At 40.1% G+C, this 14,874-nt stretch overlaps 1 protein-coding gene across 6 annotated transcripts in view; it reads left to right on the top strand.

The window, feature by feature from the left end:
• The window catches only part of ntrk3a (neurotrophic tyrosine kinase, receptor, type 3a), a 254,726-nt gene that overhangs the window by 195,852 nt on the left and 44,000 nt on the right, over positions 1-14,874 (top strand). For all 6 annotated transcript variants that reach the window (XM_021568341.2, XM_021568366.2, XM_036953153.1 and 3 more), the window contains one exon: positions 12,829-13,017. In XM_021568341.2, coding sequence (XP_021424016.1) covers positions 12,829-13,017 — 189 coding nt within the window. The remainder of the gene's footprint in view (positions 1-12,828; positions 13,018-14,874) is intronic.

Genomic DNA, 14,874 nt, shown 5'->3' with positions numbered 1-14,874 from the left:
TGCGATGTGGTTGCAGGGTGTTTGCTGTGACTGTCTCTCTGCTCTCTGGGGACGTATGTGTTCTGGGGAAAGGTCCCCGAGTTGACAGTCCGAGCTGTCCATCGTTTAGCTGCCACTTCCTGACCCCGGCCCCGCGGCCCTCCTTCCCTCTCATCCTCCAGTCCATCTCTTGCCAGGAAACACTTGGCTCTTTGCCGGCAATCTGAGCATCTTATTAAATTGCCTTTGTTCTTCAGTTGAATAAGAAGAGAATTTAAAAATGATGTTTCCTTTTTGGCAATGAATAGGATTGGCCTCGAAGCTATGAATGTTAGAAGAAATGATTCATCTTTGAAATGTGTTTAAGTGCTTTATGTAAAGCTCGGGCCTGGTGAAGGACTGAAAGTACATTGTGGACAGGTGAAAAAGTTCCCTTTCAATTGAAAAGGCATAATATTGTGTTATTTAGATCATCCAGAAGATGCTATTCACAGTGACGTATAAGCAAATGGATTTTAGTTGATGCAACCATTTCTATAAAATAATCTGCACTGACCTCATTGCCCTTTTATTTTCACTTACAGTATGTCATATCCTACCACCATTAGGCATTCAGTAACATCCAATCATATACAACATTGCAGTTATTAGTGCACATAGATTTGCACTGAATCCTGTTCAGTCTTGTTATAGGCCTACAGGAAAGAAATAGCGCCTCCTATTCTGTACAATCTACATCCACAGCATCTGAGGAGACAGGAGAGTGGGGTGACAGAGTGAAAGAGAGGTGGGGGAATGTAATTGCCTTAGTATGAATTCATCATGATGAGTCACAATGCATTCCCCGTTCAACCACTTAGAGAAATTGATTCAAGCACTTTTATTGATGTGGGCCTCTAACAGAGAGCAAAATAAAGGGACTGACTAATGTATGTTCTTCTTTTATTTTTGTTTATTTAACTCGGCAAGTCAGAACAAATTCTTATTTACAATGACGGCCTACCCTGGCTAAACCCTAACCCGGACGAAGCTGGGTCAATTGTGCGCCACCCTATGGGACTCCCAATCAATACAATCTGGAATTGAACCAGGGTCTGTAGTGACACCTCTAGCACTGAAATGCAGTGCCTTATAGACCACTGCACCACTCGGGAGCCCATCACACTTTCAATTCTCCATATACATTAACCCTCATTCTACTAACATATTTTACATGCAAGGATTACCAATTGGGATAATATTGACCCCAAAAACTATTGGAAAAAGCAACTTAGTTATTATCAAAACATCATTAGATATTCAAATGATGTTATCTGAAATGAAATATAACCAAAACAGACTGTTATTTTAGCAAAATTACACTCATTTGCATATTATATCAAATGAAAATATATATTTTTTTCAAAGTGCAATCCACATTAGTACTAAAACGTAATAATCCATGCCTTTTGGGAATGTTATGAAGCCCAAAAGTTATGTGCGGAGTTTCTGTCAGAAGTTTTACATCGTATATTTGCTTTTAGTCTGTCTGTCTGCGTATTTCAAGACATGGCATATGAGGGTACAGTGAGATACACAATGTGTTGGATGATACTTTTCTAGTCAATCATCTTAAAAAACGTATATACAGTACTTCAACTGGAAATCAACTAATTCTCTGTGGTTAACACAATTGAAAATGTCAAATGCTTTGTTATCTAAATGTTGAAAGTGTGTGGGCGACAGAGAGAAACAAAATGGTGCAGTTTGAGGCCATGTGGCGGAGTGTGATACGGCACTAGAGATGGGGAATGAGCAGGTGGTTCTGGGCAGGGTGATGTTGTGCATGTTTGTGTGCGTGTTTGTTGTCAGTTGTATGTGGATGTTTTGTATTGTAATTAAATAAAAAAAATCTTTAAAAATGTGAAAAATATTGGAGTATATTATAGGAATTCTGGTATTTATATAACACTGTAGAATACAGTGGTAGTTATATAACACTGTAGAATACAGACCAATACAGCAGTACATTAAGAGGGTAGTTGATTTCTGTATTACAGTTCTACCAAGTATTCATACCACTGACAGACTTTTAGAAGCTGTTTGGACTGCAACTCAGCATATATGCAAGGTAATTCTGGTTTTGCACATGATCATACAGTACCTTTAGAAAGTACTCATACCCCTTGATTTATTCCACATTTTGTTGTGCTACAGCCTGAATTCAAAATGGATTAGACATTTTTTTTATTTCTCAACCATCACTGAATATCCCATAATGACAAAGTGAAAACAGGTTTTTATACATTTTTGCAAATGTATTTCAAATGAAATACAGAAATATCTAATTTACTTACACTATCGTTCAAAAGTTTGGGGTCACTTAACATGGGGTCCAATAAAATAACATCAAATCAATCAGAAATACAGTGTAGACATTGTTATTCATGTTGTAAATGACAAATGTAGCTGGAAATTGCTGTTTTTTTAATGGAATATCTACATAGACTTACAGAGGCCCATTTAGAAGCAACAACCATCACTCCTGTGTTCCAATGGCACATTGTGTTAGTTAATCCAAGTTATCATTTTAAAAGGGTAATTGATCATTAGAAAAACCCTTTTGCATTTATGTTAGCACAGCTGAAAACTGTAGTTCTGATTCAAGAAACAATAAAACTGGCCTTCTTTAGACTAGTTGAGTATCTGGAGCATCAGTATTTGTAAGTTCAATTACAGGCTCAAAATGGACAGAAACATCGGTCTATTCTTGTTCTGAGAAATGAAGGCTATTCCATGTGAGAAATTGCTAAGAAACTGAAGATCTCGTACCACACTGTGTACTACTCCCTTCACAGAACAGCACAAACTGGCCCTAACCAGAATAATTGAAAGAGGAGTGGGAGGCCCCGGTGCACAACTGAGCAAGAGGACAAGTACATTAGAGTGTCTAGTTTGAGAAACAGATGCCTCACAAGTACTCAACTGGCAGCTTCATTAAATAGTACCCACAAAAACTCAACGTCAACAGTGAAGAGGCGACTCCGGGATGCTGGCTTTCTAGGCAGAGTTGTAAAGAAAAAGCCATATCTCAGACTGGCCAATAAAAAGAGAAGATTAAGACGGGAAAAAGAACACAGACACTGGACAGAGGAAGATTGGAAGAAAGTGTTATGGACAGACAAATCTAAGTTGGAGGTGTTCGGATCACAAAGAAGAACATTCGTGAGACACAGAAAAAATGAAAAGATGCTGGAGGACGCCATCTGTCAAGCATGTTGGAGGCAATGTGATGGTCTGGGGGTGCTTTGGTGGTGGTAAAGTGGGAGATTTGTACAGGGTAAAAGGGATCTTGAAGAAAGAAGGCCATATCACTCCATTTTGCAACATCATGCCATACCCTGCAGGCAGCACTTAATTGGAGCCAATTTCCTCCTACAACAGGACAATGACCAAAAGCACAGCTCCCAACTATGCAAGAACTATTTAGGGAAGAAGCAGTCAGCTGGTATTCTGTCTATAATGGAGTGGCCAGCACAGTCACCGGATCTCAACCCTATTGAGCTGTTGTGGGAGCAGCTTGACCGTTAGAAGTGCCCATCAAGCCAATTCAACTAGTGGGAGGTGCTTCAGGAAGCATGGGGTGAAATCTCTTCAGATTACCTCAACAAACTGACAACTAGAATTCCAAAGGCCTGCAAGGCTGTAATTGCTGCAAATGGAGGATTCTTTGACAAAAGCAAAGTTTGAAGGACACAATTAATTATTTCAATTAAAAAAATCTTTATTTATAACCTTGTCAACGTCTTGACTATATTTCCTATTCATTTTGCAACTAATTGTATGTATGTTTTCATTGCAATCAAGGAAAGTTGTAGGACCACAAACTTTTGAACGGTAATGTAAGTATTCACACCCCTGAGTCAACACATGTGAATACATTGACAGTGTGAATACTTACACTACCATTCAAAAGTTTGGGGTCACCTAGAACTTTCCTTGTGAATTAACTTTGGCAGCGATTACAGCTGTGAGTTTTTCTGGGTAAGTCTCTAAGAGCTGTGTACACCCGGATTGTACAATATTTGCACATTATTCTTTTACATTTCTTCAAGCTCTGTCAAGTTGATCGTTGCTAGACAGCCATTTTTTTATTTTTTATTTTACCTTTATTTAACTAGGCAAGTCAGTTAAGAACAAATTCTTATTTTCAATGACGGCCTAGGAACAGTGGGTTAACTGCGTGTTCAGGGGCAGAACGATAAAAGAACGATTTTCAAGCCAATTTAAGTCAAAACTGTAACTAGGCCACTCAGGAACATTCAATGTTGTCTTGGTAATCAACTTCAGTGTTTATTTGACCTTGTGTTTTAGGCTATCGACCTGCTGAAAGGTGAGTTTGTCTCCCAGTGTCTGTTGGAAAGCAGACTGAACCAGGTTTTGCCTGTGCTTAGCTGTGCTTATTATTAGCCTGTGCTTATTCTGTTTATTTTTTACTCCATAGTCCTTGCCAAGTGTACCCAAAACATGGAGCCACCACCATGCTTGAAAATATGAAGAATGGTACTCAGTGATGTGCTGTTGGATTTGCCCCAAATACAACACTTTGTATTCAGGACATGAAATGCATTTCTTTGCCACATCATTTTTAGCAGTTTTACTTCAGTGCCTTATTGCAAACATGATTCATGTTTTGAAATATTTGTTTTCTGTACAAGCTTCCTTCACTCTGTCATTTAGGTTAGTATTGTGGAGTAACTACAATGTTGTTGATCAAGCTTCAGTTTACTCCTCTCAAAGCCTTTAAACTCTGTAACTGTTTTAAAGTCTCCATTGGCCTCATGGTGAAATCCCTGAGCGGTTTCCTTCCTCTCCGGCAACTGAGTTAGGGAGGACACCTGTAACTTTGTAGCAACCGGGTGTATTGATACACCGTCCAAAGTGCCATGCTCAAAGGGATATTCAATGCCAGTTTCTTTTTACCCATCTACCAGGCATTGGAAAACCTCCCTGGTCTTTGTGGTTGAATCAGTGTTTGAGATTCCCTGCTCGACGGAGGGACCGTAGAGATCATTTTATGTGTGGGGCGTAGAGATCATTTTATGTGTGGGGCACAGAGATGAGGTAGTCTTCAAAAATCATGTTAAACACTTATTGCACACTTATGCAACTTAATGTGTTTTGTTAAGCACATTTTTACTCCTGAACTTATTTAGACTTGTCATAACAAAAGGGTTGAATAGTTATTGACTTGAATACTTAAGATTTTTCTGCTTTTCATTTTTTAAAATTAATTTGTAAAAATGCCTAAAAACATAATTCCACTTTGACAGTATGAGGTATTGCGTGTCGTCCAGTGACATAAAATCTCAATTTAACACATTAAATTCAGGCTGTAACACAACAAAAAGTGGAAAAAGTCAAGGGGTCTGAATACTTTCTGAAGACACTGTACCTAATTATAATCAGTTATAACAATAGGCGAATATATAAGGTGCTCCATCTCTCCAGGTGATTGGTCTATCTGGTAAGAAATCACTGGGACAGGTTCCCCTCCACCCTCTGAGCCTGAGGATATATATAACGTAACATGATGTCTTCAGAGAAATCCTTAAATCAAATGAACTTTTTAGATTTGCCCTAGAATAACTACTTTTCAAAGAATTCACACCAATACAGCTCTCTGTGAAGATTCAGAGTGTATCTGAGTTCTGTACTGCAGTTCTATCAAGTATGCATACCATTGGCAAACTTTGCATACCACTGGCCAATTTTTATATGCACAAAAATAAGTGAATTTTGGTATTGTACATAGAAAAGTGCATTCTTAGGCAAGTACATGGGTAGCTATGTCTCAAAATATATGGTCTATATGGTCAAAATCCCTGATACATGTCCCCCTCCACCCTCTGGTAATATGGATCACTTATGTCTCCAGAGAAGCTTAGATTCAAATAAAGTTCCTTCCTATTTATCAAATTACTACAGGCGGAATTAAGCATTTTTGAGTGCTGTCAAAATTACCGCAAATGTCTATATTGATATAGCAACACTAAACATGACTAATAGTATGAGGGTTAATTAGGTTTTCAGAATTGACAAAAGTGATAGAACATGCCACCATGTTATGGGGTAATGAATAACTACTTTGAAGTTATAATGTGGAAAAGGACCTGATGTTTGCAGAGGAAGGTGTCATCGCTGCATTTTACTACACCTAGCTATCTGCGGTTTTGGCCATATCAAAAAAAGATTTAAAAGATTTGAGAGATTTGATCCATACCAGATGTTGAGAATCAATGTCATACAACATTCAATATAGCCCTTGGAGATGAAAGGAAATGAATATAGAATTAAAGTTTGACCTTGGTAAGACTCCTTAGCATTGCACATTGACTCTTTTGGTACTTCTCGCTGGAGTTATGGTATGACCTAGGAAAGGAAAAAGCATATTAAATTACCTAATTAGCAGAAGTGGCCTTTCTGGCAGCCAGCAAAACATTCATTATATAGCCTCTGGTCCTAAAGGCAAAATGTGTGTGTGTGTGTGTGTGTGTGTGTAAATACAGCACCAGTCAAAAGTTTGGACATACTCATTCAAGGGTTTTTATTTGTACTGTTTTCTACATTTTAGAATAATAGTGAAGACATCAAAACTATGAAATAACCAACCAATTTGTTTAACAAATCAAAATATAATTTAGATTTTAGAATCTTCAAAGTATCCACCCTTTGCCTTGATGACATCAACTGCCAGGTCACAGTTGTACATGAGCACTTGTTCTCAACTGGCCTACCTGGTTAAATTAAGGTGGGGAAAAAAAGACAGCTTTGCGCACTCTTGGCATTCTTTCAACCAGCTTCACCTGCAATGCTTTTCCAACAGTCTTGAAGGAGTTCCCATATATGCTGAGCACTTGTTGGCTGCTTTCCTTGATTATGCGCTCCAAACTCATCCCAAACCATCTCAATTGGGTTGAGGGTGGGTGATTGTGGAGGCCAGGTCATCTGATGCATCACTCCATCACTCTCCTTCTTGGTCAAATAGCCCTTACACAGCCTGGAGAATTCAAGGCACACTTAACCAGCATGGCTACCACAGCATTCTGCTGCAATACACCGTCCCATCTGGTTTTCTCTTAGTGGGACTATGAGTTGAAAAATAAATCATAGTCCCACTAAGAGCAAACCAGATGGGACGGTGTATTGCAGCAGAATGCTGTGGTAGCCATGCTGGTTAAGTGTGCCTTGAATTCTAAATAAATTACAGACAGTGTCACCAGCAAAGCATCCCCACACCATCACACCACCTCCTCCATGCTTTACGGTGGGAACCACAGATGCGGAGATCATCCGTTCACTTACTCTGCGTCTCACAAAGACACGGCGGAAGGAAAATAAATCTCCAATTTGGACTCTTCAGAACAAAGGACAGATTTCCACCGGTCTAATGTCCATTGCTTATGTTCCTTGGCCCAAGCAAGTCTCTTCTTATTATTGGTGTCCCTTTAGAGGGGTTTCTTTGCAGCAATTTGATAATGAAGGCCTGATTCACACGGTCTCCTCTGAACAGTTGATGTTGAGATGTCTGTTACTTGAACTCTGAAGTATTTATTTGGGCTTTAATCTGAGCTCTAATGAGCTTATCCTCTACAGCAGAGGTAACTCTGGGTCTTCCTTTACTGTGGCGGTCCTCATGAGAGCCAGTTTCATCAAAGCACTTGATGGTTTTTGCAACTGTACTTGAAGAAGCGTTCAAAGTTCTTGAAATGTTCCAGATTGAATGACCTTCATGTCTTGAAGTAATGATAGACAGTCATTTCTCTTTGCTTATTGAGCTGTTCTTGCCATAATTTGGACTTGGTCTTTTACCAAATAGGGCTATCTTCTGTATACCTCCCATACCTTGTCACAACACAACTGATTGGCTCAAACGCATTAAGAAGGAAAGAAATTCCACAAATGAACTTTTAACAAGGCTGTTCATTGAAATGCATTCCAGGTGACAACCTCATGAAGCTGGTTGAGAGAATGCCAAGTGTGTGCAAAGCTGTCATCAAGGCAAAGGATGGCTACATTGAGAATCTCAAATATACACTTTGTTTTGGTTAATACATGATTCAATATGTATTATTTCATAGTTTTGATTTCTTCATTATTATTCTACAATGTAGAAAATAGTTTAAAAAAATGAAAAACCTGGAATGAGTAGGTGTCCAAACGTTTGACTGGTACTGTATGTATATGTATGTATATATACAGTTGAAGTAGGACGTTGACATACACCTTAGCCAAATACATTTAAACTCAGTTTATCACAATTCTTGTAATTTAATCATAGTAAAAATTCTTAGGTCAGGTAGGATCACCACTTTATTTTAAGAATGTGTAATGTCAGAATAATAGTGGACAAATGTACATACACTCAATTTGTATTTGGTAGCATTGCCTTTAAATGATTTGACTTGGGTCAAACGTTTCGGGTAGCCTTCCACAAGCTTCCCACAATAAGTTGGGTTAATTTTGGCCCATTCCTCTTGACAGAGCTGGTGTAACTGAGTCAGGTTTGTAGGCCTCCTTGCTCACACACGCTTTTTCAGTTCTGCCCACACATTTTCTATAGGATTGAGGTCAGAGCTTTGTGATGGCCACTCCAATACCTTGACTTTGTTGTCCTTAAGCCATTTTGCCACAACTTTGGAAGTATGCTAGGGGTCATTGTCCATTTGGAAGACCCATTTGCGACCAAGCTTTAACATCCTGACTGATGTCTTGAGATGTTGCTTCAATATATCCACATAATTGTCCTCCCTCATGATGCCATCTATTTTGTGAAGTGCACCAGTCCTTGCAGCAAAGCACCCCCACAACATGATGCTACCACCCCGTGCTTCACGGTTGGGATGGTGTTCTTCGGCTTGCAAGCCTCCCCCTTTCAGCTGTCCATCCTGTCTACCTGTAGCCCTGTCTTAGGCGTCTCTCAGTAGAGACATAGCAATTTATTGACCTGGCCACATCTGAGGTCCTCATGCCTCCTTGCAGCATGCCTAAGGCACGTTCAGGCAGATGAGCAGGGACACTGGGCATATTTATTTTGGTGTTTTTCAGAGTCAGTAGAAAGGGCTCTTTAGTTTCCTACGTTTGTAAGCTGTAAGCTGTTAGTGTCTTAACAACCATTCCACAGGTGCATGTTCATTAATTGTTTAAGGTTCATTGAACAAGCATGTGAAACAGTGTTTAAACCCTTTACAATGAAGAGCTGTGAAGTAATTTGGATTTTTACTATTTATCTTTGAAAAACAGGGTCCTGAAAAAGGGACATTTCTTTTTTTGCTGAGTTTATATATATAATAATGTTTTTGAATACTTTCCTGAAGATCATTTGGTATGAATTCTCCATTACAGATCTTGAAAATTAATCATCTTTTGATAATGTATTGAAATGTGCATATATATTTAGACTGTGGTTCATCACAGCTTACCACTATCCGGAAGTGATGTGCTACCGTACACTATAAGAATATGTTCATAATCCTAATGATTATCTGGTAATTTCAGGAATTTTCATGTTCTAAAAGGTTTTTGATTGGTGACATTTTACCTCAGTGTTGGTGCAACAGAATGTTGCCCATTAATCATTAAAGTGCTTTAGATGACAATAATGGTCTGATGGAAACCACACATCAGCCTCCTGATTACTGTGATTATGCTTCCTGCCGTCCTGAACCCTTCATGTGTTGGCCCCTGATTGGCCCAGCATACTGTCTGTCACACAGCATCTTAGACAGTATTATGTTCCTGTTTCACAGAGAGTCACTAAAGGCCCACCACATTGATAGCCCAGCATTGATTTCTGCTCCACTGTTGGTTCACCCTGATTGACAGAGCCTTTGTTAGGCAGAGTTATGTGGGCTTGTTATCCTGTCAGTGCCCTGCTGGTCTTAGTTAGTCATGTGGATAATTATAAAGACATCAAAACCGACAGCATACACCCAACAGGCCTTGGAAGGTAAGCAAGAGACATGAGCAAAGGCACTCAAGAGCAAGCAACCTTGCATACCGTACTGTAGGTACATCACTGCAGTGCCACCAGTGTCATGTCTGTGACATTGTTGTGTTAGTGAAGAGTGCTGTATGGTAGGTGTATGAATATCACATTCCACGCTTCCTTGCTTCAATTTATAATGAATCATTATCTCTATAGAAATAGTGCATATAAGTTAGGGTGTTTACACTAGAAACATGTTTGTGTATTTATTAATCTAACAATTCTTTGTTTGATTGTGTGACTGTTTAATGAGTCGAAAAGCAAATAAGAGGGTTCAACTTGGGCATCCAATAGATGGTCTTTTTGTTGCGCTGTTTCCTTCCTTCCTTTTCCTGGGTGACTATTTGAACACAAGAAATAAGGAGCCAATCCGGTGGCAGTTCAGCTGAGTTGCCTCTGTCTTACCACAGACTTGGCATCGCAGACGCCATGGGAGGCTCCCACAGTAATCACATTTGTTTGAGCTGCACAGAGGGGCTTTGCTTTAGTTGTCAACTCAGAGAGAGAAAGATACACCCCACTCCACAGGCCACCACTGAGCTGATTTACACTGTTACAGCATAACATTCTTCTCTCAACGTCATAAACCCTGAGCATTGTTTGATTAATGCACTATGCAGGTTCATCTATTAATGCCGCTGATTCTAAATGGGGATCCTCTCGGGGTGTTGTCAAGAAGGGCCTGTTGTGGAAGACTTTCAGTTATCTGAGATAGATGGTACCCCGTCTGTCGATTGTGTGTTGCTGATTAGATCAGTTGCAAGTTATGTTGGAAGTTACTGTGAAAATTGACTTCATCAAATTGTCCCAATGTTCTTGTCTTGAATTTAAGCAAACTGTGATGGATATTGCATTGTGAAGGGAGATGGAAAACACTTGCAGTGCATGTTGATAACCAAAATTGTTACTGACATTATTATCATTTTCCTGCAGAACTTTGCATATGCTGCGTAATAGAGTTTGTTCTTTTCACTCTCTACTCAGACGTTTATGACTGTCTGAGAGATGAGCAAAATGGTGATTGCACAGAAATATGGAAATCTTTAAATCATATTCCTACTCATTTCGGTGTATTTCTATTGCATTTCTGGAGAGGAGATGTATACTTCCTATATCGTATTGGATTTCTGGAGAGATGTATACTTCCTGTATCGTATTGGATTTCTGGAGAGATGTATACTTCCTGTATCGTATTGGATTTCTGGAGAGATGTATACTTCCTGTATCGTATTGGATTTCTGGAGAGATGTATACTTCCTGTATCTTATTGGATTTCTGGAGAGGAGATGTTTACTTCCTGTATCGTATTGGATTTCTGGAGAGGAGATGTTTACTTCCTGTATCGTATTGGATTTCTGGAGAGGAGATGTTTACTTCCTGTATCGTATTGGATTTCTGGAGAGATGTATACTTCTGGCACCATATTGTATTATATCCCTGACGCACAAAGACATTATCACAGCATAATGCATTTTTTAAGAGTAAATCACATTTTTTTTACCTTTTGAGGAGCTGAGAATGTTCTTATTTCTCTCATCCCCTTGACCCACAACACTAACCATTTGTAGATTGCATGTGGGGAGATTGGCTCTACTCTAGTAGGTGTGGTGGAATCACATGATTTCTCCCTGCTGTTGATGCTGTGTCAATTGCATTGCCCTTGTGCCATAATGCTACACTGTCCCCATTGGAGAAACTTTTTTGGTTACACAAACCCTTTTGGGTTTCATGTAGAACCCTCTGTGGAAAAGGGCCTACATGGAACCGAAAATGGTTCTTCAAAGGGTTCCGCTAAGGGGACAGCCGAATAACACTTTTTGCTTCTAGATAACACCTTTTATTCTAAGAGTGTATGCTTGTTGGAGCCTATGTGTCCACATGGATTTGACCTTAGTGTGAAAGGGGGTTTAAACAAGCAGTGTGTGTCTATGATATGTCAGTCTATTGCCTGTTGACCCTACCTCCTATGTCTGAACGCTTGACCTTTCATACGGAGGGGTCCATGAATCCTATCTGTCTTCCCTGATCGCTTGTCAAGCCAGGATGTTGTGCGTGTCAGCTTGCAGTGACTGTACACTGAACTGCTAATGAATTGGATCCATTTAGTAGAGCTTGTTTTGTGCCTCAATCTAACACTATGTACAGTACACACTGTAAAATATCTGCCGTTCATCAAACAATGACTTGGAATGTACACTACTATTTATTGCCTGTTCCCGTTTTCTCACGGCTCTGTCAGAGGAGGAGCACAGAGCAGTTAGAGTGAGTATGAGGTGAATGGGACATTGAGAAATGTGAGGGCCGGGTGAGGATTAGAATTTTATGGATAATAGTGGCCCAGGGCCATTGTATCAAAGACTGTTTGGTTCATACTTAGTCTAAGCCAGTTAATACTTGTTTAGATTCCTTAAAGTATTCCGAGGGCAACTGAGCTGAGGCGTACAGAGATAATTCTTATACTGACAAATGAGTCTGCCTGCTTATTGCTTTCAGACATATTAATACATTATGAATGGCCCAACTCATTTATTTATCCTCCAGCATTCTATTTTGATTAAACTGCAGCCATGATGTTTGGGTAATGGCATTTCTTTGTATGACGTCTGTCTGTCTGACAGAGTCCCTCTCCTCTCTGCTTCCTATTCTCTTCCTCTCTCTCTCTGCTTTCTCTCTCGCTCTCTTTCACGCTCTCTCGCTTTCTCTCGCTCTCCCCTTTCAATTAAGTAAAAAATTAAAATAGGCTTTAGGATGATCAAATGTTTTAGGACATTTAATTTGCTTTAGGACATGTCACTATTCTCTATTCTCTATTCTCCCCTCAGGACCAGTAGCAGTGATCAGTGGTGAGGAGGACTCGGCCAGCCCCCTGCACCATGTCAACCATGGCATCATCACCCCCTGTACCCTTGACGCGGGACCAGACGCTGTGGTCATCGGGATGACCCGTATCCCTGTCATTGAGAACCCGCAGTACTTCAGACACGGACACAACTGTAACAAGCCTGCTACCTGTGAGTACACACCAGCTCTGTTGACTTTCAGGTTTTTAATCATCCCTATGTCTGTCCCTACCAACATGGGCTAGGTGTAGCCCAAGCATTCCACAGGGATGCTGCCCATGTTGACTCCAATTGGCTGGATGTCGTTTGAGTAGTGGGCACTTTTTGATACACACGGGAAACTGTTGAGCGTGAAAAACCCAGCAGCGTTGCAGTTCTTGACACACTTGAACCAGTGTGCCTGGCACCTACAACCATACTCCATTCAAAGGCACTTAAATATTTTGTCTTTCCCATTCACCCTCTGAATGGCACATAAACACAATCTATGTCTCAATTGTCTCAAGGCTTAAAAACACTTCTTTAACCTTTCATCTACTCTGATTGAAGTGGATTTAACAAGTGACATCAATAAGGGATCATAGTTTTCACCTGGATTCACCTGGTCAGTTTGTCATGGAAAGAGCAGGTGTTCTTAATGTTTTGAACACTCAGTGTAGATAAAATCATACATAAATTATACATGTCTGTCACGCCCTGACCATAGAAAGCCCTTGGTTCTCTATGGTGTTGTAGGTCAGGGCTTGACTAGGAGGTGTTCTAGGAGGTGCATTTCTATGTTGGTGCTCTTGGTATGGTTCCCAATTAGAGGCAGCTGATATTCGTTGTCTCTAATTGGGGCTCATACTTAAGGTGTCCCTGTTCCCACCTGCATTTGTGGGATATTGTTTGGTTGAGTGATGATGTGCGTGCTGGGTGTTCACTGTCGTTCGTTGATTGTGTTGTTGAGAAGGTTCAGTTAATAAAAGGATGTGGAACTCAAATCACGCTGCCCCTTGGTGTTTCCATTATCACGACCGTGACGATGTCAGACGGCCTTATGCATGATGTCCTGTGAAAGTTTCTTCATTTTCCATCTGGTCTTGATCCTTCCTAATCTGGGAATGTTTCAGTCTTTGGGATTTCAAGGTATTGCCCAGTTAGCAGTCTTAACTCTGCAGGTAGCGCTATGCTGCGCTTCATATGAGCCACATCATAATCGTGATTCAAAATTGGATTTACTGCTTTTCCGCAGATGTGTTTGTGTCCTGTATTTCCTACCTCTGCATTGGCAGTGTATCCATTTCCAGCTGCTCTCTTTTGTAGGAACCCTTCCTGAAGTGAGTTAGATTTGTCAAATCAGCTTAATGTATCTGACTCTAAAGATGGCGTCTGATGAATCATCCTCTCGAGGGTTCCAGAAACCTGTGTCTGAACGCAGACTATAGCGGCTGCCGTATCCACTCATTGTTCTCCATGTCGTGTGTATCCAAGCAGCTCTTATCTCCATTTAACTCTAAATAATGTATTTGTTTGCTCTCAAATGTTGCCGCTGTTGGATTCGTTTGAAGTTGAACCCCCAGTAACGTCGTCCCCATTTTGATATCCCTTGAAGAAGAATTAAGAGCTGATTACATTAACTAATGCTGTGCAGTATTGATTACTGCTTTGATCTCTGCCCCAGCTTTTTTAACGTAATTTATTGAGTGTATCCCCATAAAGACTGATTGGAATTACTGTATGTCTCCATCTGAAAAATACAAACTGTGCTTTTCACTGTTTGGAAATATCTTGGGTTTTGAAGGGAATTTGTAGCTGAGGGCTTCGTTTGTCTGCAGGTGCTTCCAGTGCTATGTTATGCACGAGTCATTTAGCAGGTCTCATTAGCCATGTAATAGTACAGCATTTTATATATCGCACTATTACCACCTCTGCCTTTGACGTTAGGCTCCAGAATGTAACATTACTCTGTAGCAGCAGGCTAAGTTTATATCTGACCTGGCATGATCACACTTGTAATTGGGTCAATACTAAATGTGGCTAAGGTCC

Source organism: Oncorhynchus mykiss, chromosome 2, assembly GCF_013265735.2.
Source record: "Oncorhynchus mykiss isolate Arlee chromosome 2, USDA_OmykA_1.1, whole genome shotgun sequence".
NCBI classification, from domain to species: Eukaryota; Metazoa; Chordata; class Actinopteri; order Salmoniformes; family Salmonidae; genus Oncorhynchus; species Oncorhynchus mykiss.
This window is presented reverse-complemented; position numbering and strand designations above follow the sequence as displayed.